The sequence below is a fragment of the Mus caroli genome, unplaced genomic scaffold (genome assembly GCF_978045245.1).
Source record: "Mus caroli unplaced genomic scaffold, Mus_caroli_1 scaffold_8, whole genome shotgun sequence".
NCBI lineage: Eukaryota > Metazoa > Chordata > Mammalia > Rodentia > Muridae > Mus > Mus caroli.
The window spans coordinates 37866479-37891642 of NW_028227263.1; the positions used below are offsets into that span (position 1 = coordinate 37866479).

The 25164-nt window shown below is 41.2% G+C and overlaps 2 protein-coding genes and 1 pseudogene across 2 annotated transcripts; 2 read left to right on the top strand and 1 right to left on the bottom strand.

The window, feature by feature from the left end:
- The first annotated feature begins 571 nt into the window (after positions 1-571).
- Positions 572-12574, top strand: LOC147002887 (uncharacterized). The gene is given in 2 exon segments (XM_085842442.1): positions 572-2587; positions 12539-12574. Coding segments are annotated over 2 exon segments (2052 nt in total).
- Positions 12575-13404: 830 nt separating this feature from the next.
- Positions 13405-16292, bottom strand: LOC147002888 (ARL14 effector protein-like pseudogene; annotated as a pseudogene).
- Positions 16293-21229: 4937 nt separating this feature from the next.
- LOC147002889 (olfactory receptor 5P70-like) lies at positions 21230-22222 on the top strand. The gene has a single exon (XM_085842520.1). It carries the CDS (start codon positions 21230-21232, stop codon positions 22220-22222), a length of 993 nt encoding a protein of 330 aa, XP_085698646.1.
- The last annotated feature ends 2942 nt before the right edge of the window (positions 22223-25164 follow it).

A 25164-nucleotide genomic window follows, 5' to 3' on the forward strand; every position in this document is an offset into this window, starting at 1 on the left:
TTCTTGGGTTCGCGGCTGTCCCGAGACTTGAGTGAGGGTCTCCCTTCGGGGGGTCTTTCATTTGGGGGCTCGTCCGGGATTTGCGCGACCACCCAGAAGTCCTAGACCCACTTTAAGGTAAGATTTTCTGTCCTGTCTTGGTCTGGTGTCTGTGTTCTGTTTCTGGAGGCCAGGAAGGTCTCGATCTGTGGGCCTTAGAGAGGCCATCTGAATCTGTATCTGGTGCGATCGCAGTTTCGGTTTTGCGCGACGCTCTGTGCTCAGTACGAGTACCTGAGACCGTGGTCCGGGAGAGAGCGCGGGGTGGATAGGGATAGACGTGTCCGGTGTCCACCGTCCGCTCGCCCTGGGGGACGCCACAGGAGGAACAGGGGAGGACCGGGGACGCCTGGTGGATCCCTCTGAAGGCCAAGAGACCATCACTTTGGTGGAAGGTCTAAATCGGCCGGCCTTGGAGAGGCCATCTGATTCTGTAAGTTGCCTGTGGGCGACGCAAAGTCGCCGCTGTTTTTGGTTTCTTTTTTGTCTCAGTCTCATGTCTGCTCTTGTTGTGTCTGCTATTATTCTAGAAATGGGACAATCTGCCTCCTCTCCCCTGTCTCTAACCCTGGAGCATTGGAGAGAGGTGAGGGTCAGAGCTCACAACCAGTCGGTGGAGGTTAGAAAAGGTCCTTGGCAGACCTTCTGCACCTCTGAGTGGCCGACATTTGGAGTGGGCTGGCCACCAGAGGGTGCTTTTGACTTGTCACTAATTGCCGCCGTCAGGCAAATTGTTTTCCAGGAAGAAGGAGGTCACCCTGATCAGATCCCCTACATTGTGACCTGGCAGAATCTTGTTCAGTTCCTACCTCCGTGGGTCAAGCCTTGGATTCCAAATCCTTCGAAACTGACAGTCGCGGTTGTCCAGTCCGATGCAGCCGAAAAATCCAGTCCCTCAGCACCCCCCAAGATTTATCCAGAGGTTGACGACCTCCTCTGGATGGACTCCCAACCTCCCCCTTACCCCCTGCCCCAGCAGCCGCCTGCGGCCGCCCCGCCACAGAGACCAATAGCGAGAGGGGCTCAGGGACCGGCGGGGGGGACTAGGAGCCGCCGAGGCCGAAGCCCTGGGGAGGAAGGGGGGCCGGATTCAACAGTCGCCTTGCCACTTAGAGCACATGTGGGAGGGCCAGCGCCAGGACCTAATGATCTCATTCCTTTGCAGTACTGGCCTTTTTCCTCTTCTGATTTATATAATTGGAAAACTAACCACTCTCCTTTCTCAGAAAACCCCTCTGGGCTTATTGGGCTCCTTGAATCACTTATGTTCTCCCATCAACCCACTTGGAATGATTGCCAGCAACTTTTGCAGGTCCTCTTCACCACGGAGGAGAGAGAAAGGATCCTGCTGGAAGCCAGGAAGAATGTCCTGGGACAAGATGGGACCCCCACTAATCTCCCCAATCTTATAAATGAATCCTTCCCCTTGACTCGTCCTAATTGGGACTACAACACTGCGGAAGGTAGGGAGCGTCTCACGGACTACCTCCGGACTCTAGTGGCGGGGCTCAAAGAGGCCGCACGGCGACCTACTAATTTGGCCAAGGTAAGAGAGGTCCTTCAGGGTCCAGTGGAGCCGCCCTCTGTTTTCTTAGAACGACTAATGGAGGCTTACAGGAGATATACACCGTTTGATCCCTCTTCAGAGGGTCAAAAAGCAGCCGTGGCTATGGCTTTTATTGGTCAGTCTGCCTCTGATATCAAGAAAAGGTTACAGAGACTAGAGGGGCTCCAAGATTATACTTTACAGGATTTAGTGAGAGAAGCTGAGAGAGTGTATCACAAGAGGGAGACAGAGGAAGAAAAGCAAGAGAGAGAAAAGAGAGAGCTCGAAGCGAGAGAAAATCGGCGTGATCGCCGCCAAGAGAGAAACTTAACTAAGATTTTGGCCATAGTAGTAGGTGCAAAAAGGGCAGAAAAAGAACAGTCAGGGTACCTGGGCAACAGGGCAAGAAGACCTCCAGGAGAACAGAAACTTCCACTTGAAAGAGACCAGTGTGCATACTGTAAAGAGAAAGGACATTGGGCAAGAAATTGCCCCAAAAGGAAGCCAAGAGGACCCAAGGTGTTGACTATGAAGGAAGACTAGGGAAGTCGGGGCTCGGACCCCCTCCCTGAGCCTAGGGTAACACTTTCTGTGGAGGGGACTCATGTTAATTTTTTAATAGACACAGGAGCAGAACATTCAGTCTTGACTAAACCGTTAGGACAATTAGGAAGTAAGAAGACTATGGTAATAGGAGCTACTGGCAGTAAATTTTACCCCTGGACTACTAAGAGAGTTTTGGAAATAGGAAAAAATCAAGTAACTCACTCTTTTCTTGTGATTCCTGAGTGCCCTGCGCCCCTTCTGGGACGAGACTTGTTGACCAAACTTAAAGCTCAAGTCCAGTTCACCTCAAAGGGACCAGAAGTTACCTGGGGAGAGACCCCTATAACGTGTTTAGTTTTAAATTTAGAAGAAGAGTATCGCCTCCATGAGCAGGGTCCCAGACAATTGCCAGACCCTGAATGGCTATCCGCTTTTTCTGGAGTCTGGGCTGAGCAGGCAGGGATGGCATTAGCTAAACAAGTACCACCGGTCGTGGTAGAGTTAAAAGCCGATGCCTCCCCAGTCTCGGTCAGACAATACCCTATGAGTAAGGAAGCTAAAGAAGGCATCCGGCCACATATTCAGAGACTGATAGAGCAAGGAATTCTAGTGCCTTGCCAATCCCCTTGGAACACACCTCTCCTGCCAGTACGGAAGCCTGGGACTAATGATTATCGACCAGTGCAAGATTTAAGAGAAGTTAACAAGAGGGTACAGGACATTCACCCTACTGTTCCAAATCCTTACAACCTACTAAGTTCCCTCCTGCCAGAGCGGACTTGGTACACTGTTCTAGACTTAAAAGATGCTTTTTTCTGCCTTCGATTACACCCTAATAGCCAGCCACTGTTTGCTTTTGAGTGGAGGGACCCAGAAGGAGGACACACGGGCCAGCTAACCTGGACAAGGTTGCCCCAAGGATTCAAGAACTCTCCTACTCTTTTTGATGAAGCACTCCACCGTGACCTTGCGCCTTTTAGAGTGCAAAACCCTCAGATTTCTCTCTTACAGTATGTAGATGACTTACTGGTGGCAGCCTCAACCCAGGAACTGTGCCTTGAAGGAACCAAGAAGCTCCTGAATGAACTGGGTGAGTTGGGGTACTGGGTATCGGCCAAGAAAGCTCAGCTATGTCGTACCGAGGTGACCTACGTAGGATACACCCTCCGAGATGGAAAGCGGTGGCTCACTGAGGCCAGAAAAAAGACTGTGATGCTGATCCCAACCCCTACCACCCCGCGCCAAGTACGTGAGTTTCTGGGGACGGCGGGCTTTTGTAGACTCTGGATACCAGGGTTCGCAACACTGGCGGCCCCTCTATATCCACTTACTAAAGAAAAAGTCCCATTCACCTGGACTGAGGAACACCAAAAAGCCTTTGACAGCATAAAGGCAGCCCTGCTTGCAGCCCCCGCTCTGGCCTTGCCAGATTTGACTAAGCCTTTTACCTTATATGTTGATGAGCGGGCTGGAGTAGCCCGCCGGGTTTTGACTCAGACTCTGGGGCCCTGGAAGCGGCCAGTGGCCTACCTATCTAAAAAGCTTGACCCAGTCGCCAGCGGTTGACCCTCCTACCTGAAAGCCATTGCTGCAGTAGCCCTGCTTGTTAAAGACGCTGACAAGCTTACTCTGGGTCAGCATGTGACTATAATCGCTCCCCATGCCCTGGAGAGTATTGTACGACAGCCCCCTGACCGGTGGATGACTAATGCCCGGATGACCCACTACCAGAGTTTGTTGCTAAATGATCGAGTAACTTTTGCTCCACCTGCCATCCTCAATCCTGCCACCCTCCTCCCCTTGACGGATGACTCCACTCCTGTACATCAATGTGCTGATGTCCTGGCTGAAGAAACTGGAACGAGGAGGGATCTGACTGATCAGCCTTGGCCAGGTGTGCCTGCCTGGTACACAGATGGTAGCAGCTTTGTGGTAGAGGGAAAAAGAAGAGCAGGAGCGGCGGTGGTGGATGGAAAACAGGTAATTTGGGCAAGTGGTCTTCCAGAAGGAACTTCGGCTCAGAAGGCTGAACTCCTGGCGCTAACTCAAGCCCTGCGGTTGGCTGAAGGTAAGGCGATCAACATTTACACTGACAGCCGCTATGCTTTCGCTACAGCCCATATCCATGGGGCCATCTACCAACAGAGGGGGCTACTTATCTCGGCAGGAAGAGACATTAAAAACAAAGAAGAAATTCTGGCCCTCCTAGAGGCTATACATATGCCAAAGAAAGTGGCTATTATCCATTGTCCGGGCCACCAAAAAGGACAGGATCCTGTGGCCCGAGGAAACCAGATGGCTGATGTAGCAGCAAGGCAGGCAGCTCAAGGGGTAACAATCATGGCAGAAAGAGGCAGGCCCCTGCCATAGCCCTCACCGGCAACCAGTCCTAATTATACTTACTCTGATGAAGATTTTAAACTATTAGATTCCATGGTTTGTCGCAAACAGGCGCAGGAATTCAATTTTAGGGGGCTAGCGCGGACTGTAGATGGGCGTATTATTTTACCTACAAAAGAAGGAAGAAACTATGTCCAAAAATTACATCAACTGACTCATCTGGGATCTGATAAACTCCTACAGCTGATCAAGAGTTCAGATTATTATATTTTAAAGCTCAACTCGGTGGTACAACAGGTAATTGACTCCTGCCAGGCTTGTGCTCTCACCAATGCTGCCCGACCTTACAAAGAACAAGGAAAGAGAAAACGAGGAGATCGCCCCGGAGTTTACTGGGAAGTGGACTTCACTGAGATTAAACCAGGAATGTATGGCAACAAGTACCTGCTGGTGTTTATAGACACCTTTTCTGGATGGGTAGAGGCTTTTCCCACTAAGTCTGAAACTGCTCAGGTGGTGACCAAGAAGATCCTTGAAGAAATCCTACCCAGGTTTGGGATCCCCAAGGTAATTGGCTCAGACAACGGGCCCGCATTTGTTGCCCAGGTAAGTCAGGGATTGGCCTCACAATTGGGGACTGATTGGAAGTTATATTGTGCTTATAGACCCCAAAGCTCAGGACAGGTAGAAAGAATGAATAGGACTCTAAAAGAGACCCTAACTAAATTAGCTATTGAGACCAGCGGTAAAGACTGGGTGACCCTCCTTCCCTTTGCGCTTCTTAGAGTCCGAAACACACCTGGACGTTTCGGTCTTACTCCTTATGAAATTCTACATGGGGGACCGCCCCCCTTGACCGAGTCTGGCGGGATATTGGATCCCTGTGTTGACTCTTCCTCACCCTCTGCTCTGTTTACCCATTTAAAGGCCTTAGAAGTTGTCAGAACACAGATCTGGGACCAGATCAAAGAAGCTTATGCACCAGGGACTACGGCAGTGCCCCACGGGTTCCAGGTTGGAGATTCGGTCCTTGTCAGACGACATCGCACCAGCACTCTTGAGCCTCGGTGGAAAGGACCATATCTGGTGCTGCTAACCACTCCCACGGCAGTAAAAGTAGACGGAATCGCCGCCTGGATCCACGCCTCCCACGTCAAGAAGGCTCCTAGCCAGATTAAAAGCAACCATGAAGACAACTGGATGGTGGCAGCTACTGACAATCCTCTTAAAATTCGCTTGTGTCGCGGGTGCCACCCTAAGCCTAGGGAACCACAACCCTCATGCTCCAATTCAACAGTCTTGGGAAGTGCTTAATGAGGAGGGAAACATTGTATGGGCAGTCACTGCAGTCCATCCCCCTTGGACTTGGTGGCCTGATCTCACACCTGACATCTGTAAGTTAGCAGCAGGATCTCCCAATTGGGACCTCCCCGATCATACTGATCTTAGTAACCCACCCCCTGAACAGCGGTGTGTTCCGAATGGAATAGGGAATACGTATGGATTTTCGGGGCAGTTCTACCGAGCTAATCTTAGAGCTGCACATTTTTATGTTTGCCCCGGTCAGGGTAGGAGCGGGAGGCTTCAACAAGAATGTGGGGGGGCATCAGATTATTTTTGTGGTAAATGGACATGTGAAACAACAGGGGAAGCCTACTGGAAGCCTTCCTCTGACTGGGACCTAATCACGGTAAAACGAGGTAGTGTTTATGACAGGCCAAACCAAGGAGAAAGAAACCCCTATAAATATCCAGAAAATGGGTGCGCTCTTAAAAACAGCCCCCCGGGGCCATGCAAAGGTAAATACTGCAACCCCCTACTTATAAAATTCACCCAAAAAGGGAAACAAAATCGTTTGAGTTGGCTTAAGGGAAATAAGTGGGGTTGGCGAGTATACATTCCACCAAGAGACCCTGGGTTCATTTTTATGATCAGACTGACAGTAAAAGACCTGATGGTAACACCCATAGGGCCCAACAAAGTCCTTACGGAACAGGGCCCCCCAGTTGCACCGGCTCCCCCACAAGTCCCGGCCGTACCAGCTCCACCAACTCCACAGCTCAACACAGTGGGACCCTCCCGAGGGACTAATACTTCCCTCATGAAGCCAACCTTAGCCTCCTCACCGCCCCTAGATACAGAGAGCCGTCTGGTCAGTTTAGTCCAAGGAGCTTTTTTAGTTTTAAATAGGACTAATCCTAATATGACTCAATCATGTTGGTTATGCTATGCCTCTAGGCCCCCTTATTATGAAGGAATTGCTCAGATCAGAACTTATAATACTACTTCAGACCATTCTCAATGCCTTTGGGGAGAAAACAGAAAGCTGACTCTGGCAGCAGTTTCAGGGAGTGGGCTTTGTTTAGGCCAGGCGCCTCAGGATAAACGGCACCTCTGTAATCAGACCCAGAACATCCAGCCTAACAAAAGTAGTCAGTATCTAGTGCCCCCTATAGACACAGTATGGGCTTGCAATACCGGTCTCACTCCTTGTGTATCTATGTCTGTTTTTAATAGTTCCAAAGATTTCTGCATTTTAGTTCAACTTATTCCTAGACTCCTGTATCATGATGATAGCTCCTTTTTAGACAAATTTGATCACCGGGTCTGCTGGAAAAGAGAACCCGTTACCTTAACTCTGGCAGTACTTTTAGGATTGGGAGTAGCAGCAGGAGTAGGTACAGGGACCGCTGCCTTAATTAAGACCCCCCCAATACTATGAAGAATTACGTACAGCTATGGATGTTGATCTTAGAACTATAGAACAGTCTATAACCAAATTAGAAGAATCTTTAACTTCCCTGTCCGAAGTAGTGTTACAAAACAGAAGGGGATTAGACTTATTATTCCTTAAAGAAGGAGGACTTTGTGCTGCTCTAAAAGAAGAATGTTGTTTTTATGTTGACCATTCAGGAGTAATCAAAGATTCTATGGCCAAACTTAGAGAACGCCTAGATATACGTAAAAGAGAAAGAGAAAGCCAACAAGGATGGTTCGAAAGCTGGTTTAATAAGTCCCCTTGGCTCACCACCCTCCTCTCCACCATAGCAGGACCCTTAATTACACTTATGCTTTTGCTTACCTTTGGCCCCTGCATTCTCAATAAGTTAGTAGCTTTTATTAGAGAAAGAATAAATGCAGTGCAAGTTATGGTATTAAGACAACAATATCGGGTCCTCCAAGAGGCCGAAAACTCGCTCTAAGATTAGAGCTACTTACTAAAAAGGAGTGGGGAATGAAGGAGGAAAATTACTGAACTCTTCCTGAACTCTTCAACTCAGAGTTCTACCCCTCCCATCTGGAGATTGTTCCCGGAACACTCCTGAACTCTTCACCCCAGAGCTCTGGTTTATGTGCTTGCTTGTTGTTGCTTTATTAAATCTTGCTCTCTACATCTTGAGTTCGGTCTCAGTGTCTTCTTGGGTTCGCGGCTGTCCCTAGACTTGAGTGAGGGTCTCCCTTCAGGGGTCTTTCACTTTATGCCACATACTTCATTACCAAAATGATTTTTTAGAAGTCTAAGTAAACCTTGAGGGACCCTGAAGACATATCTGATGCTATTTTAAGATGTACTGCATGTGGCAGTTTGAATATGCTTGGCACAGTCATTGGCACTATTAGGAAGTGTAGCCTTTTACCTTGTTGGAGGAAGTGTGTCACTGTGGGGATAGGATTTGAGAGCTTCCTACTAACTGCCTTGGGGTTTTAGAGTCTTCTCATTCTTTGTCTTCTGAGCAAGATATACAACTCTTGACTCCTTTTCTTGCACTGTGTCTGCCTGGAAGTTGCCATGCCTCATGCCATGATCATAATGGACTAAACCTCTGAACTGATAAGCTAGCCCCAATTACATAATGTCTCTTAGAAGAGTTGCTGTACTGGCTGGTATATGTGTCAACTTGACACAGACCTAAGTTATCATTGAGAAAGGAGCTTTAGCTGGGGAAGTGCCTCCATGTGATCCAGTTGTGGGACATTTTCTCATAGTGATCAAGGGGGAAGGGCCCCTTGTGGATAGTACCATCTGGGATGGTAGTCCTGGGCTCTATAAGAAAGCAAGCTGAGCAAGCCAGTGGAAGCAAGCCAGTAAAGAACATCTCTCCATTGTTTCTGCTTTCTGACCTGCTTGAGTTCCAGTCTTGACTTCCTTGGTGATGAACAGCAGTATGGAAGTATAAGCTGAATAAATCCTTTCCTCCCCAATGGGTTTCTTGGTCATGATGTTTTGTCCAGGAATAGAAACCCTGAGTAGGACAGTTGCCTTGCTCATTGTGGCTCTTGTAAGCAATTGGAACCCTAACCAACATACTGCATTTCAGAAGGAGAGGCTTCTAAGTAAGCCCATCCAATCAATATAGTCAGTGCAACCACAAAGAAGGTGTCATCTCTGAAGAGATGTCTGCTCTGTCCATTCCATGGTAATGTTTGCAATAGACTCGTTCATATATTATTTGCCAATATTTTTCTTTTCTTCTTCCTATTTTACTAATAGTTTAATTTGGCTAACAATTTCTCAGAGACAGTCCATCATTGCAGGGAAGGCTTACCAATAGAAAGAAGGCATAGCAATAGAAGGCAAAGCAATAGAATGCAACAGAAGCAAAAGCTGACGGGTCACATACCATCTACAACTAGAGTGTAGAGCATAATCAGGAAGTGGGTTAAGGCTATAATATCTCAAATACTGTGCCAGATAACATCCTTCCTACTGCCAGGCTGCACTTCTGCCAGAATCAGAATTGGAATAAACAACCCAATCAGCTACAGATAAAGTAGTGTTGGAGTACATCAAAAGACCATTACAATGACCACAGAGACCACTGCCATTGCTGCAAAATACATTAGTATTTTTATTGATTCAACATGTTGTGGACTCCTGTCTCATCATGCAGGACAGAGGAGAGACCCAGAACAAAGAAAAAAAAAACATTTTTTATACCTTTGTAAAGGGCAGATTTGAGCAACAGGGTTCTCATTGGTATAGCAAGTAACCCTTCCAGGCATTGCTTGGTTTGTATATTGACTAAGTAACCCTTTGGCCTAGTAACTTACTTTGCTTGCCCCCATGGTGGGTTATTATGATTTTGTCAGCAAAGTATTAGTACATTAACGTCACAGCTATTAATGTCAGGGGAATTCTCGCAACAAAGTCAGAGTGGTTTGTGGTCTTTGTCAAAATTCAGTGTTGGGGCAGGGGGCAGAAGAATTGCTAATCTTGTTATGGTTATTTCTCTGAGAAGAGCTAATATTATTTTGGTAGCTGCAGGCTTAATCATTTTGATCACTAAAACTATATTTTTACAGTCAGCCAGCTTCCTTATCTGGCTCTACACTTGTCCTGCTTGTACAGTTTATAAAGTCCTTTTTAAAGCGGGAAGGTACTGGGTGGTCTTCAATTTGTTTTGGATATTACATTAGCTTGCTTCCCATGGCTTGTTCAGCCTGCTTCTTTAAGTAACCAAGGACCACTTGCTCAGTGGTGGCATCACTCACAATGAGCTAGCCCCTTTCACATTAGTAGTTATCAAGTCACTACCCCAGAGACTTACCAATAGGCTAGTTCCAAGGAGGCATTCTGTTAACTAAGAAACCAACAGGTACAATGGACCAGTGAATTTAAGTAGATTTTCTTGCCTGAGAATGGGTAGTCATTAAATGCAATGCATTGCAATGCATCTAGCAATCATGAATTGACAATAATTTCTGATGGAAGGATGGAATGACATAGACACCTTCCCATCCATGATGCAATCATGACAGGGAAAATCTGAAACTAGTCTTGTTCAGGTAACCACAACTCCAGTGAGGTCATAAGATCAAGAGCTCATGGCATGTCCAGATGACTTTCCTACTTCACATCTCAACCTCTGGCTCGTTCATTATGTCTGCCTCTTATTCCATGAATCTTCTTTTGAAATGTATTTTTAATCATTAGAAATTAGAAAAATGAATACATTTATTTAACCCTATAACATGGAAGGACAAAACAAAATTGGAAAAAAAAATACTTGTTTCCAGAGATCACAGCTCCTATTTTATAGAAACCTGCAAGTGTCACATTTATGGACATGACTATTTGCAAAACACATTACTGCAAAACATATGTTTGTATATTTTTATGCAGATTTTAGTATTTAATTTATTTTTTTAGTGTGTGATTGTTTTCCTCTCATTGAAAAATAGATTTTTTTCTTTCACTTAATATATCCTGATTATGGTTTCTTCTCCCTCTACTCCTCTCAGAACTTCTCTACCTCCCCTCCCATCTGGATCCACCCCCTTTCTCTCTCTCAAGAAAAATAAATGGACTTCTATGTGATAAGGTCTAAATGCTGGCAGGATTTGGTATTGTCATTTCTATGACCCATCACAGGTTTCTGACTTGTAAATGCTTGTCCTTTCCCTGACCACCCCTCTCCAACACCCAAGTGTAAACCAAAATGGTTAGGCAGCTCCTCATTGCCCAAAGGCAATTTAAGGAATATTCTGGCATTGACTTACTGCAGATAGGTTGTAATGAAGATCTGAGAGCAAATGGATGGAGCAGAAAATACTGGGAGAAGAAGAGCATACAACTAATGTGCTGGCAGAGAGACAGGAAGGGTGAAATCAGAGGGGTTAAAACAGACATAGAAGGGAATGGAAGAGACATCTGAGTGAAGCTGGGAGACAAAAAGACCTTCCTGCCATGTGGGGTAGTGAAACAGGAGGGCACCAACCTACTTTCTATCCTCAGAGTATGGGGGTAGTAGGATGCAGCCTTAGATGCATGCCCCAGCCTCAGTGAGAAACAATGCAGGCTGAGTCCAAGGAGGCAGGGGTTCCTAAACTCACTCTGGGGCAATGAAGGGGGTGATGAGGTGGCCACTGGGGCATGGACCCCAGATTCAGAAAAAGGGAGAACTCTAGTTTAAGCCATGGGTGAATGTCCTTGTTTGGAGGGCAGAGAGGCTTTCTCTGGGGGACTTAGACAGCACAGTTGTATATGACAAAGCCCTCCCCCACAGCAGTTTTTGATAAGAGAAATAGTCCTTGTTTATCTAAACTATTTATTCACTGTTCATCATGGAAAATGGGTGCATACCACTTATTCAAGTGGCCATAGATTAAATAACCTTTTGCAGGAAGGAATGTCTGGAAAGGGAAGCTTACTGACTAAACTCTCAGCAGGCACATCTAGATACCTCATTGGTATCATAGTATACATCTTAAGTTAGTAACTGAGGATTTGCAAGCGCTCCAGACAATGAACATAAGAGAAAATCTGGCTTAAGATGGAGAAAATTAATAAGCTTGTTATTGGAGAGATGGTTCGGATATTTAGACCACAGACAGATCTTGCAAAGGACCTGGGCTAGGTTCCCAAGACTGATGACAAGTGGTTCATAAAAGCCAGTGACTCATACTCCAAAGAAGCAAACATCTCTGGCCTCTGCAGGCACCTGAATTGATGCATAGGAACTCATACTGACAAACACAAACACACACACACACACACACACACACACACACACACACACATACCACGCACAGAAATTAGTTCATAGAAGACTGAATTCAGCTTTTCTGACACCTGCTACAGTATTTTCAGAACAGAAACAACCACATCATGCATTTAGTCAGCTGATTATCCATACATCCAACTAGTAAGCATATGAGCCATTCAGAATATCATTGTTTAAAAATATCCTGAAATACTGATCCTTTAAGGAGATGTTCTTATCACTGACTTTTAACATATTCAAGTTTTTGCTTCTCAATTTAGTAAACTAATAAATAATTTAGTAAAATGTAAGTGTTTGGTAATAAAAATATTGTCATTACCAAATTTAAGTTTAACATCAAAATAAGGAAAGAGGAGCTTGAGGGAACCCTTCAGAATGTATCAGAGACCTGGGAGGTAAGAGACTCTCAGGAATCAAAGGGAGGGACCTTAGAAGAAATGCCCGAAAGTAGGGAAAGGGACTTATAGAGCCTACCTCCAGCAAAAAGCCAGGGCATCAAGTGAGGGATAAGGTTGCCATCCCACAGTCACAGCTCTGACGCATAATTGTTCCTGTCTGAAAGAATTACAGGGATGGAAATATAGAAGATCCTGAGTAAAAGAAGTTCCCGGATAGGACCAAAGTAGGATAAGGCCTGACACTATTACTTAAGCCATGGAGCACTCACAAAACGGGACTTAGCATGACAATACTCAGAAGACCCAACAAGCAGCTGAAGGAGTCAGATGCAGATATCTGCACCCAACCAATGTACAGAAGCATCTGATTCCTCTTGTTGAATTAAGGAATGTTGAAAGAAGCTGAAGAGAACGGCAACCCTGTAGGAGGACAATAGTCTCAATTAATCTGGATGCCTGAGAACTCTCAAACACTGGACCACCAAACAGATGTCATCCACCAGCTGATATGAGGCCCCTAACAAACACACAGTAGAGGACTTCTGGGTCTGTGTTCATTCTGAGATGATGTACCTAACCCTCAAGAGACTGTATGGCTGAGGGAGTTTAGTGGTCATGTGGGGTGGAGGGTGGGGGCATCCATGTGGAGACAGGAGGCATTTGGAGGAGGTATGGGATGTGGAGCAGTTGGAGTGTGGAAGGGGGCAGAGAATAGAATATGGAGTGTAAAAAATAAATTAATCAAAAAATTAAAAATAATACTAAAGATATACAGTACAAAAGTAGAAGTTTGTTTTTCCTAGCAATTTATGATATTATAGAAAAAACATGCATTTTGTTGTATGTTTTCAGTAACAGCTTTCAGATGCAGAGTTCTGCAAATCTTAAAATTATGGTGTTCTCAACCAGACACCCAGAGAGAGAGAGAGAGAGAGAGAGAGAGAGAGAGAGAGAGAGAGAGAGAGAGAGAGAGAGAGAGAGAGAGAGAGAGAGAGAGAGAGAGAGAGAATGAATGTAGGCACAATGTCTCCTAGTCAGGAACCCTAAATGGCAAGATGTTAATGGCCTCAGCAGACTATGACAATGGCATCATAGACCCAGCGCTGGTTGCATCTGTACTCTGGCCCACACTTGTTGGAATTGCACTTGGGATATGGGGAGTACTATTCCAGGCAGTTCTTCTCCAGGCAGTCACACAGGTCCACTTCATTACAGATTAGACTGCCACTTTTGTCATACTTCATCCCTTCATACTTTGCAGAAAAATATTCATTCAACTTCACCTCCACACTTTCTTTTTCTGATGCCTTATCTTGGGATTAAAATCTGCCACCTGCAGTTCAGGGCTTTGAAATGCCAAGCACTTTAGGGGCAGTTCTATTTGTTGCTGCGAGTCACCTGACAGGCTTGCAAACCTGACAGAACATACTCCAGAACTAGCTTTTCTTGGGTGTAAGGACAGAGCATTAATGGAACTCCCACAACCATCACTGAAGAAACACATTCACTACATCCAGGTTCTACTTACATATATATCTATCTTATTTTACTTTGAGGAAATGGGTAGATCTTGTTAGAAAAGTAAAATAAGATAGATATATATGTAAGTAGAACCTGGATATATTAATATATATGAATATTTATATAAAGAAGTATACATGCAGATATACATATGAATAGAAGCAAAGAAAAAATAGGTTATTAATTTGAAAGAAACCAAGCAGCGTTACATGAAAAGATTTGGATTGAAGAAACTTAAGGGAACATTATAAGATACTATGATTACAAAAAATTAATTAAATAGTTTTAAATAAAGATGTTATTCTTAAAGTCACTTATTAGCCATTCAGAAAACTACTCCAGCAGCTGGATGACCAGCAGAAGAAAAAAACGGAACTTCTTTTACATATAAATCATGCAGCTCTGGTGAAGGAAACGATGATTAAAGTTCAAGACAAGCACATGACCATCAAGTCCAGTTATTGGTTTTAGGAAGACTAATAGATTACTAATAGAAACAGATCTTATTTGTCTTTTTGTATGACTCAGAAAACCATGGACAGGTGCTATCTTGAGAGGTAACCAATTCCTTAAACCTGATATGCTTGTGGTCTTGAGAATATGGTACAACCCCAAATCAAAGATGCTAAGTTTACCCTCCCATTCTTACAAAAAGAGACAGCCATGGAAAGCAGCTGGTGGAAAAGGATGCTCCAGATACTACCAAGTTGAAAAAGGCGGGTGGCAGGAATCTCACATCCTACAAAAAAGTGCACAACTACCCTTCATGATCTGAATCAAATCTCATCAATTGAGCCTGAATCAGCAGGTAGATCAACCTTGGGAGCCATGTTTCTGCCACTCACTGCTCTAAATCGTAAGGTCACATAAGTGTGTCCTATGAGGTTCATTAATACTTTGGAGATGTTGAAGTTATGAAGGTAGTCCCTCCACCTATTCAGATCTCAGTGGGTTTTGTTTTTTCTTCTCACAATTGAGAAGCATCCTCAAGGAAAAATGTTATGCAGCTGAGTGGGCAAAGCCTGGAGACATTACAAAGGATGAAACTACCTGTCCAGACAAAACATTACAAAGTTAATTTGACTAGAGGAAACCTCTTAGACACTGAGAAAAGAAGCTACTGTCGTGAACATAGCTATAGTAGACACCAAACAAAAGAATATACAGATGAAATGCCAACATAAACCATGAAAAAGAAGAAATCACAAATTCACATAAATCCTGTACCCACCAAATTCCAAAGATAAGGAAAAAAATATTTTTTTTACTCCATCTTATCTATTTTCATATCTTGATTTTTTTTTATTTCATTCAACTCTTTGTGTATTCTGGGTGGTCTTCATTAAGGCATTTATCTATATCACCTTTAAAGTCCTTAAAGGTATACATAATTGCTGCTTTGAGGTCCTTGTGTTGTGTTTCAGCTAAAGTACTTTTCTCAACAACTATAAAAACAGAGTTACTGTTTACAGGAGTACACACATTTGTTTTAGTTGCTAATATTTATGTCTCTGCTGGTATCTAGGTATCTAGAATTAGGACAATTGTGTTTTTGGGTGTAGCTATCTGCTCTGAACTTTGTTCAGAGGATCTGCCCTTCTTTGGTTGATGTTGCAACAATCTGGGTCCTAGTGTGTCAATCTGTGGGGATCCCTGGTAGATAGAAGTTTTTTTGGTTAGTGATGACTCTTCAAGAAACAGCCTTGATCTGAAGGAATGACTGACCCTGTCTAAGTGTGGTGGTTGTGTAGTCTCTAGTTAAGAACTGTTCTGTGGGTCACAGTGTAGTCACAAAGGAATGGGGGTGGACTAGAAGGCATGCCATAAAGGGGTTTTCTAGAATAAATGAGGGAGCATGAATCTGCCCCAAAAGAACAAATCCCAAAGAGATGAAGATGGTCTAGCAGGAGGGGCTCAGACAAAAAAAAGAAATCATAGAATGAAGGTAAGGAGGAGGACACAGTTAGCTTACTTGGGTCCCAGCTAACTGCAGTGGCTCTGAGGTAAATATTTGTGCTGCCTTCCACAGATAGTCATAAAGAAATGGAGATGTGTTAGAAGGAATGGCCAAATATTTTGGTGAGGAAGATATAAAGTAAACCTGGATCTTCACCATTTGGTTAATTCCCAAGATGGTGGAAATAAACGAGGAAGACAAGAAGAATTATATTTCCAGGAATATTTATACTTTGAGTTATTTGCAAATAATGAAATTAGTGTAGTCATGTATGAAAACATCACAAATAAATTTAAAAATGTCTAAGGGTGGAAACTCCCTCAGAGTCATCCTACTTTGGCATGATATGTCTGTCTTGTCATTGTTCCAGTCTTACCTAGATAGTCATAGTTCTGAGTTAGTGTTATGGGTATAGTTTCCCTGTTGATTCTAGAAGACATCTCAACGTAGTTATTAGTCCTCTTACTCTTTCCTTTTTTTCTCTCCCCTTTCAGGGTGTTTCCTAAGCTTTGGATACAGGACTTATGTTATAAAGGTAACCATTGGGCTAGGCTCCTCATGATCATTTGATCTCTGTATTAAAACCAGTTGTTGGTTTTCTGTAATAGTCTCCATTTGCTGATGAGAAGTTTCTTTGATGTGTAATGAGAACTTCACTTACCTGTTGGAACAAGAATAAGAATATAAATTTAATTAGAATAAGAATGTAATTAGGAGCTGATCTATTATACTGGCAGTAGTAGGTTTTCTTTAAGATATATAAAGTCACTAGCCCTGGATGCCTAGTTATGTTCCTAATACTAGGTATAATATAATTTGCTTCCTGTTGATTTGGCTGCTCATGAGTAATAAGGGAGAATTAGTCTCTCTTGAAGAAGAGTCCTCTAATTTATTATTTAATACAAAGTGATCATCATTGATATCATATACACAGAAGCAACATTAAGAGAACTCAGCAAAGCTGGGCGTGGTGGCTCTCGCCTTTAATCCCAGCACTTGGGAGGCAAAGGCAGGCGGATTTCTGAGTTCAAGATCAGCCTGGTCTACAAAGTTCCAGGACAGCCAGGGCTACACAGAGAAACCCTGTCTCAAGAAACAAAAACAAAAACTAAAACTAAAACAAACAAACAAAAAGAACACAGCAGGTTATATTTATATATTTCTGCACTTGCTTCTTTAGTTTATGTTATCTCAAATTAAAGGAATTGTGATTAATGAGCATAAACATTCCTGACCTTGATTTTAATAAAATGATGGTACAGTCAGTCTTGATGCTGGGATGGCACATTATCTGGGGCTCCTGATATAGGTGACAATGTATATAATATGTTATCTTTTCTATGGTTTATCCAATGAACTCTGAATTTCCTAAAAGTCCACTTTCTTTAGCCTATGTAAAGTGCTCAACAGTTTTCTAGAATACAATAACTACTTAACATATATGTCTGAAAGAAATGAATGAATGATATTCTCATATTTAGTTGTGTAGCCTCCTTGGTGACATTCATTCAAACAATACATTCTGGCATCAAATGTGACTTAAATAATAATCCTAAATTAATTCAGATCTGACCCAAAATACATTTAGAAAAGTAGTTTAAGTTCAATTTCTGTGTACTGTCATCTATGATCCAGAAGATTTTGTGTGTGTTTGTGTGTGTGTGTGTGTGTGTGTGTGTGTGCGCGCGCGCATGCCTGTGTGCAAATCATTAAACTTAAACTATGATAATGGCCTATTAATGTAGCCCTTTTGGTAGAATCCTTGTCTGGCATTCATAAAGTATTATACTAGATCTCAAATACCATAATGAGTGTTGAGTACTTGCAAATTAAGTACTTGGGAGATGGAGACAGGAAGATCAGAAGTTCAAAGTCTTCCATAACTGTCTAGCAAGTTCAAATTTAGCCTGGATTACATGAGACCATCTTACAATTTACATCGAGGTAATATATGTTTTGATGTATGATGTATGCATGCAAGAAGCATGCATGTGTTTATGTGAGTGCAGGTGCATGTGTTCCATAATATGCATGGTATCCATAGTTCCATAGTAAGAAGGTCAGAAGGCAATGTTGCTGTAAATCTGGGCATGTCTTTTTTTTTGATACAATGACTTTTCTGTCATTCACTGATCCATACTCCCTGCTAGTGTACCAGGGAGTTTTCAGTGATGATCATATCTCTGCGTCTCCTCTGCTCTCCTCTGCCAGCTGGAACAGGACTTTGGTTTTTGGTTTATTCCTTTATTTTTTCCAAATCTGCTTCCCCCTCCTGGTCCTTCCATCACAGAATGCCTACTCGGTGAGGTCTTTTTTGTATCTCCCTACCCTGGTACAACAAATCTCTGCCAGATTAGGCATATCCACTCCCTCTGAGTTCGAACAGGGCAACCATGAAGACTGAGCTGCCTTTCTGCTACATATGTGGCAGGGTCCTAATTCCAGATCCTGTGTGCTCTTTGGTTGGGGGCTCAGTCTCTCAGAGCTCCCAGGGTTCTGCCTTGTCGACCAGTTGATCTTTCTTTGGAGTCCCCACCTACTTCTGGGGCCTCTATCTTTCCCCAAGTCCCACTAGTTGTCCTCACACACTGTTTGATGTTTGGCTGTGGATATATGCTTCTGTTTTTGAACACTGTTGGATATAGCCACTCAGAGGATAGTTATGCTAAGCTGCACAGGAGACACTTTGATTGAGAACTGACTGATGCTCAGGGTCAACCAGTTTTACTAGAGTTCTATCAAGGGTTCATTGTAGAAGTTAATGAAAGTAAGTTTAGGAGAATGTTGAGTTGAGTCTTCAAGGGGAGAATTACTGTGCCTTCTATTCTCCAAGATAACATATAAGGTAAGACCACATATCACAGATTTGAGGTATAAATTATGGAATGTTAATTATTACTGGAAATCATACATACCTATTTCTATGAAATATTTTCTAGGTAATGATGACATTTTATACTCTCATTGTGTGTGCCTCAAACAATCACTCAATTTTGAATCTCATCCCTTCCTATATTCACCTAAGTACCTAATAGAGAATATTATATCAACCACTATAATACTAAAAGAAACAAAATGATTCATTTTAATGAGTAGTTTATATCGTTGAAAGTAAACTAACCTGAAACAAATATCAATTTGAAGGAACATTGACCTAAGATAATCGTTATTATGTAAATCCCATAATCACGAAGTGCAAGTGCACCAATACTCACATAAAGAGGAAAACACGAGATTGCTTAAGACTAACAGACGCCTTGAAAATTAATTATGCCTTTAGGAAATGAACTGCTCAGTACTCACTGGAGTTAAGGTAATGATCAATGATGATTTGAATTCACACTGGAATCCAGAACCTCTGCAGGGACTTATCCTCCAAGATAAATAATGACAGTAGGAAAGAGATCTATATCTATAAAAACATTATAACGTTGAACTGCTTACTTTATAATTAATTCTTATTTCAAGAGGTAAGTGTTTGACTTTGTTGGTAAAGGGAGATACTTTTTCTTTGAAATGTGTTGTATTTCAAACCATATAGGTGAAATATGTCAGATGGAATTATGAAGTTATATAACAGAAGCGGGAAGAAACTTTGGTAGAATTTCCTTGTATTTCATTAATAAATTGTTCAGAATAATCAGACATAAAAATGAGTTTTCATAAAGTCCTTATTTATCCAGCTGTTGACAAGACCAGAAACCAACATGACCTTCCAAGCTGTATGCATGTACCATTTTCAACAGGCTAACAAATTCACTAATTTTGAAATAATTTGGTGGCTTACTGTTAGGGGATATCCTGTGCAAGGGTCTGGTTGGTTTTGGATTGAATGTGTCAGCCTCACAGGCATCATTAAGACAAATGAGAATGTAAGTATAGAATGTGAAAAATTACATTCAATCTGAGCCTTGCTAGGTGAGCCTTGATAAATCTTTTAACATCTGAGATTGAATACTGGTCCTCAGTGTCCTTTGTTGAAAATCATGTGAATTCATTCAAAAATATTTCAGTTAGAAAACACATGACACTGGAAAAGCAATGGCTTTGTTTAAAACATTACTAATATCATGCTATATATTCATAAAACACGATGATAGAATTGATATTTCAAATTACTTTAAAGAGCAATGACCTATTTAGAAGAATTTAAAATACTTAATGGGTTTACAACTGGAAGTCATATTTGAAAATTTAATGTGATCTTTATTCAGTTTTGCAGACTTTGTATTACCCATCAGAAAGCTGAAATTCCACTTTGATATTGTTCCTAATTTAAATAACCCTCAATTGTGGCCACCCATCATTTTATAGCCTGTTTACTAAAAGGAATTCTATGGGTTCAACGTGCCTGGTGTTTGTATCTACTTCTCTTTTTAAAGATTTGCTATTTTTATTTTGTGAGTGAATGTTGCCAGCATGAGTGCATTGTAGCACATGAATGCCTGGTGACTGTGAAGATCATAAGAGTGTTGGGTCCTCAGAATTGGAACAACAGAATTCTGCTAGAAAACACAATTACCTGAGTAGGGCTTTAACCCTTTATTGCCAGTTCACCAAGTGCTCTTAATAACTGAACCAATTGTGAAGCTTCATAAATTGACTACTTTGTATGTGTGTGTGTGTGTTGTTACTTAAAATATGTTTGCTAGAATATAGAAATAATAAAAAGAATAATGCAACTACATAGGAATAAAAATAGGAAAACATAAATTTTTTTTCCAACTCCTGTGCTGTTAATGTAGAAATCATTTAATAATAGCAATAGCTTAAGACATCATTGTTTAATTCTTTCTTTTATATTTTGCTCTTTTGTTAAGCTTATAATACATTGTTATTTTCTTAAGAATATTTATATTTATCTATCAATTTACTTTTGTATTCATAATTTTGTGTGTGTGTGTAAGTGGTTACTGGTAACACGGCATATGTGTGGGTGACAAAGAACAACTTTTAGGAGTTGATTCTTCCTTCCCATTGTGGGTTCCAGGTATCAAACACTATCTGTAACATGTCATTCTTGGTGGCAAGAATCTTTACTACCAAGCTATCTTACTGGGCCAAGTCTCATAATTTTAAACTTTAGCCTTAATGACAAAATTGTATATTTTATTATAAGTAAATGTAAATAAAATGTGTTTATTATTTATAACACATTTCTAGCATTTGTGCACGAATAATTTTGAAATAATTGTTGCACATGTGTACAAATGATGAGAATGCTGGTAAAGCATCAATAATTGGTTCAATATTTTGAATAATATATTTGTTTGTAATGCTCTCCATGCCCTGATTAAATGAAATGAAGTGACTTCTTTATAAATCCCATTTGTAATATCTTCATCACAGCCTTAATCTAGCAGCAACTACTTGTCTCATGGCTTTCATAGAGGATGGGAACCATACTGTAGTGACAGAGTTCATTTTATTGGGATTAACAGATGACCCAGTCCTTAGAGTCATCCTCTTCACCATCATCCTGTGCATCTACCTGGTGACTGTGTTTGGCAACCTCAGCACCATCTTTCTCATCAGAGTCTCTTCCCAGCTCCATCACCCGATGTACTTTTTTCTCAGCCACTTGGCTTCTGTTGACATAGGCATTTCATCTTCTGTCACACCCAATATGCTTGTTAACTTCCTAGTGAAACCAAATACTATTTCCTACATTGGATGTTCTATACAGTTTACCTCAGCTGTTTTCCTTGCGACAGTTGAATGCTTCCTTCTGGCTGCCATGGCTTATGATCGCTTTGTAGCAATTTGCAACCCACTGCTTTATTCCACCAAAATGTCCAGAGAAGCCTGTATCCAATTGGTTATAGGATCTTATATACAAGGTTTTCTTAGTGCTTCCTTTTTCACTCTTTCCTTCTTTTCCTTGTTCTTCTGTGGACCAAATAGAATCAATCACTTTTACTGTGATTTGGCTCCTTTGGTGGAACTCTCCTGTTCTGATGTCACTGTTGCTGTTGTTATTACCTCAGTTTCTTCTGGCTTTATCTCCATGACAACAGTGTTTGTTATAGCCATCTCCTATTCCTGTATTTTCATCACTATAATGAAGATGCACTCCACAGAAAGTCGATACAAGGCCTTCTCCACCTGTACCTCCCACCTCACTGCGGTCACTCTGTTCTATGGGACCATCACATTCATTTATGTGATGCCCAAGTCCAACTACTCCACTGACCAGAACAAGGTGTTGTCTGTATTCTACATGGTTGTAATCCCCATGTTAAATCCCCTCATCTACAGCCTCAGGAATAATGAGATTAAGGGGGCTCTGAAGAGATATCTTGGTAACAAAATATTTTTTTATGATAACCTGTTTTGTACAACTCACTATAATGACAATCACCCAGTATGACCATCATCTGAGGTTTAGTTATTCACCTTCTTGTTATTCCTCTTTTGCCTGAATCTCTTTGTTCTCCCAGTACACATAGATATTATATTTTAATACATTTTCTCTTTTGTAGTTTTTAATGTCTTTGAAAATATTATGCAATATATTTTGATCATGTTCAGCCCCTCTTGAACTCTTCTAAGTGTAGCTTCCTCCTCTACACATTCAACTATTTTTTTTATCAAATTTATCTTGTGGTACCTGTACATAATTCGGTATTTAACCTTTACTGAAGCACAGTTAGCCTACCTGAGCCATGTGCTTATAGATAAATTACTTTCCTTCTGGAAGATATAAGTTACCAATAACTCCTGAGTTACCTCTAGATTCATGCACATGTTCCCTCTCTGTGCTATGATTTTTGTCTTGTGTGAGCATGTGTATGCCAAAAGTGCTAACATGACGTCATATTTGCAACCATTCTGTTGTGCCCTGAAATATGGTTTATTTGTATTCATCTACCAGTTCCAGCTCTTACATTTTTTCATCCAGTCTCACAATGATTCCTGAGCTTGGAGAATAAGAGGTGTGGTATAGAAGTTCCACATATTGTAGAGCTCTCCATGGTGTTCAATTGTCTGCATATTGGCAAGTGTTTGTCTATTTGTTTGCTTTGCTTTGCTTTGATTTTTGTTAATCACTATTTACTACAAGAAGAAATCATTATGATAAGGGTTGGGAAAGTACAAATCTATATATCCAATGATAAGTCATTGAGAATTGCTTTAATACTTATTTCATTGAGGGGGATAATGATGGTGGTTCTCCCTTAGGGCCTATGACCTGTCTAGCACAGATTTTGGCCTTCATAGATGTGTTAGGTGTGATTTTTCATCTCATGGAATTAGACTAAGGTCAAATAAAAAAGTTCCTGTTTATTCTCATGATATTTGGGAATAATCTATACTATATGCAAACTATACTATAGCACCAGTAGGTATGACTTTCCATTCTGGTGTTTATTGTACATGAAGTGCTCACATGATAAATGTCTGTAAACATGTATTTTAAAACATCCCTATATTAGTCTATACCTAATGTTTTATTTTTAAATATTTTCATTCACTTTCAAATAAAATCCAGGTGCCCATCCTATTTTCTTGCTCTAATACCACTTGCTCCATTGAGATTTCATTGTTGCCCTACACAAGCTAATGCAAGATATCCCTGACAGAGCTAACTTTCCTACTCAGATCAGCTCTATTTATTCTTCCCTACTATATTCTATATTGTAAAATATTGATTCATCTCTAGTATAATCTCCACTGAAGTATAAATTCTATAAGAATTGTATTATTCAGTAACAAATTTTTAGTATCTGCTTGGTTTGACAATACAATAAATATTCAATAAAACATCTCAATGGAATGAATGGCTCCATGGTTATCTTATCTTGTATCTACATGTAGAACAATTCCAAAGCTCTGACAGTAGATTCCAGAAAAAGCTTCCTGTCATGAAGAAAAATGATGGTGGTTTTGATATCTTTTCCCTGTCTTCTATAAAAGATTTCCTCAAACATATGAAGAATGTGCTTGAAATCTTTACTGATACTAACCATAATATTCCCTACTGCTCATTAAGTTATTATTATTATTATTATTATTATTATTATTATTGTAATTCAAACACAGCCAGTACAAAATGTAAAATATAGAACACTCCATTCAAGGTTTATAGGGAGACTAATTTTATGTTTGTGAAGTGGGAATTCACATGTTTTAATGTCTGATGTAGTCAGAAGCACCTTAAAATTTTACCAGATATATGGGGAAGTTTTTTGAATGCTAAAGACTAGGAACAATCTGTTAGAAGAGTTAGGCATAAAGTTCCCAAAATGATAGCTGATAGTATGAAGAAGTCGATGTTTACTGGTAAAAGTCAATGCCACCAAACCTGACAATCTTGCTTTGATCTAAGAGACCTATATGGTAGAAGGAAAGAACTAATTCACACAAGTTATGCTCTTATGTTTGGACTTGCACTTTCTTGTGCACAAACATGCACACTTACAAGTACACACACTAAATGAAACAGAAATAAATAAAAAAGCAGGCAAGACAGAATAAATATAAACAACAAGGTGTTATCTGGTAGAACTAAGAGAAGATTTAGTGGACTAGAGAGAAGGCTCACTATATATGAACACCTAATACTTTTTGGGGAGGAACTGCATTTAGCTCCCAGAACCAACATTGTGGCTCAGACTATCTATAATTCCAAATATAGGGGATTCAACAGACTCTTCTGCCTTCTAAAGGGTCCTGACATGGATATTGTACATATCCTTAAGGCAAAACACTCATACACAAAATAAAAATAAAAAGAAATAAATCTTTTTTTTAAATTGAAAGAGAGGATATTTGTGAGAGCTACTCTATGAGAACTTAAAGTTTTGAAGTCTTGAATTGAAAGTGTCTGTTCCTATAATAGAAATGACCATGGTGTTAGTAACAAATTATGCTGCTATGTACATTAGCCTGTTTTCCTACTTTATCTGGTAACCTCAAAGGGAGTATAATGTGGATCACAGCACCCATTCATCACATCTGGGCCACTGAAGTCATAGCATCCCCTCTGATATGATTAATCCACATCTAACAGTCAGAAAGTTCTGTATTCTAATAGTTTTAAATCCATAATTTTTTTATCTTCTGCTTTTCTATATAACTGATTTAATCATGGTCACTGTTTCCTGGAGACCTACAGTATGCTTCCTAGTATGTCTCCTAGAATGGTAGGTGATAGAAATAGCTAAATATTCCAGTGGACACCATCTGACAGCACTTCCATTTCTCAGCACAATTCTCTTTTATGAATATTTTATTAGTAAAGGGATATCACATAATGACTCACAGTTTGATAATCTCATACATGAATATAACTCATTGAGAAAATATCCA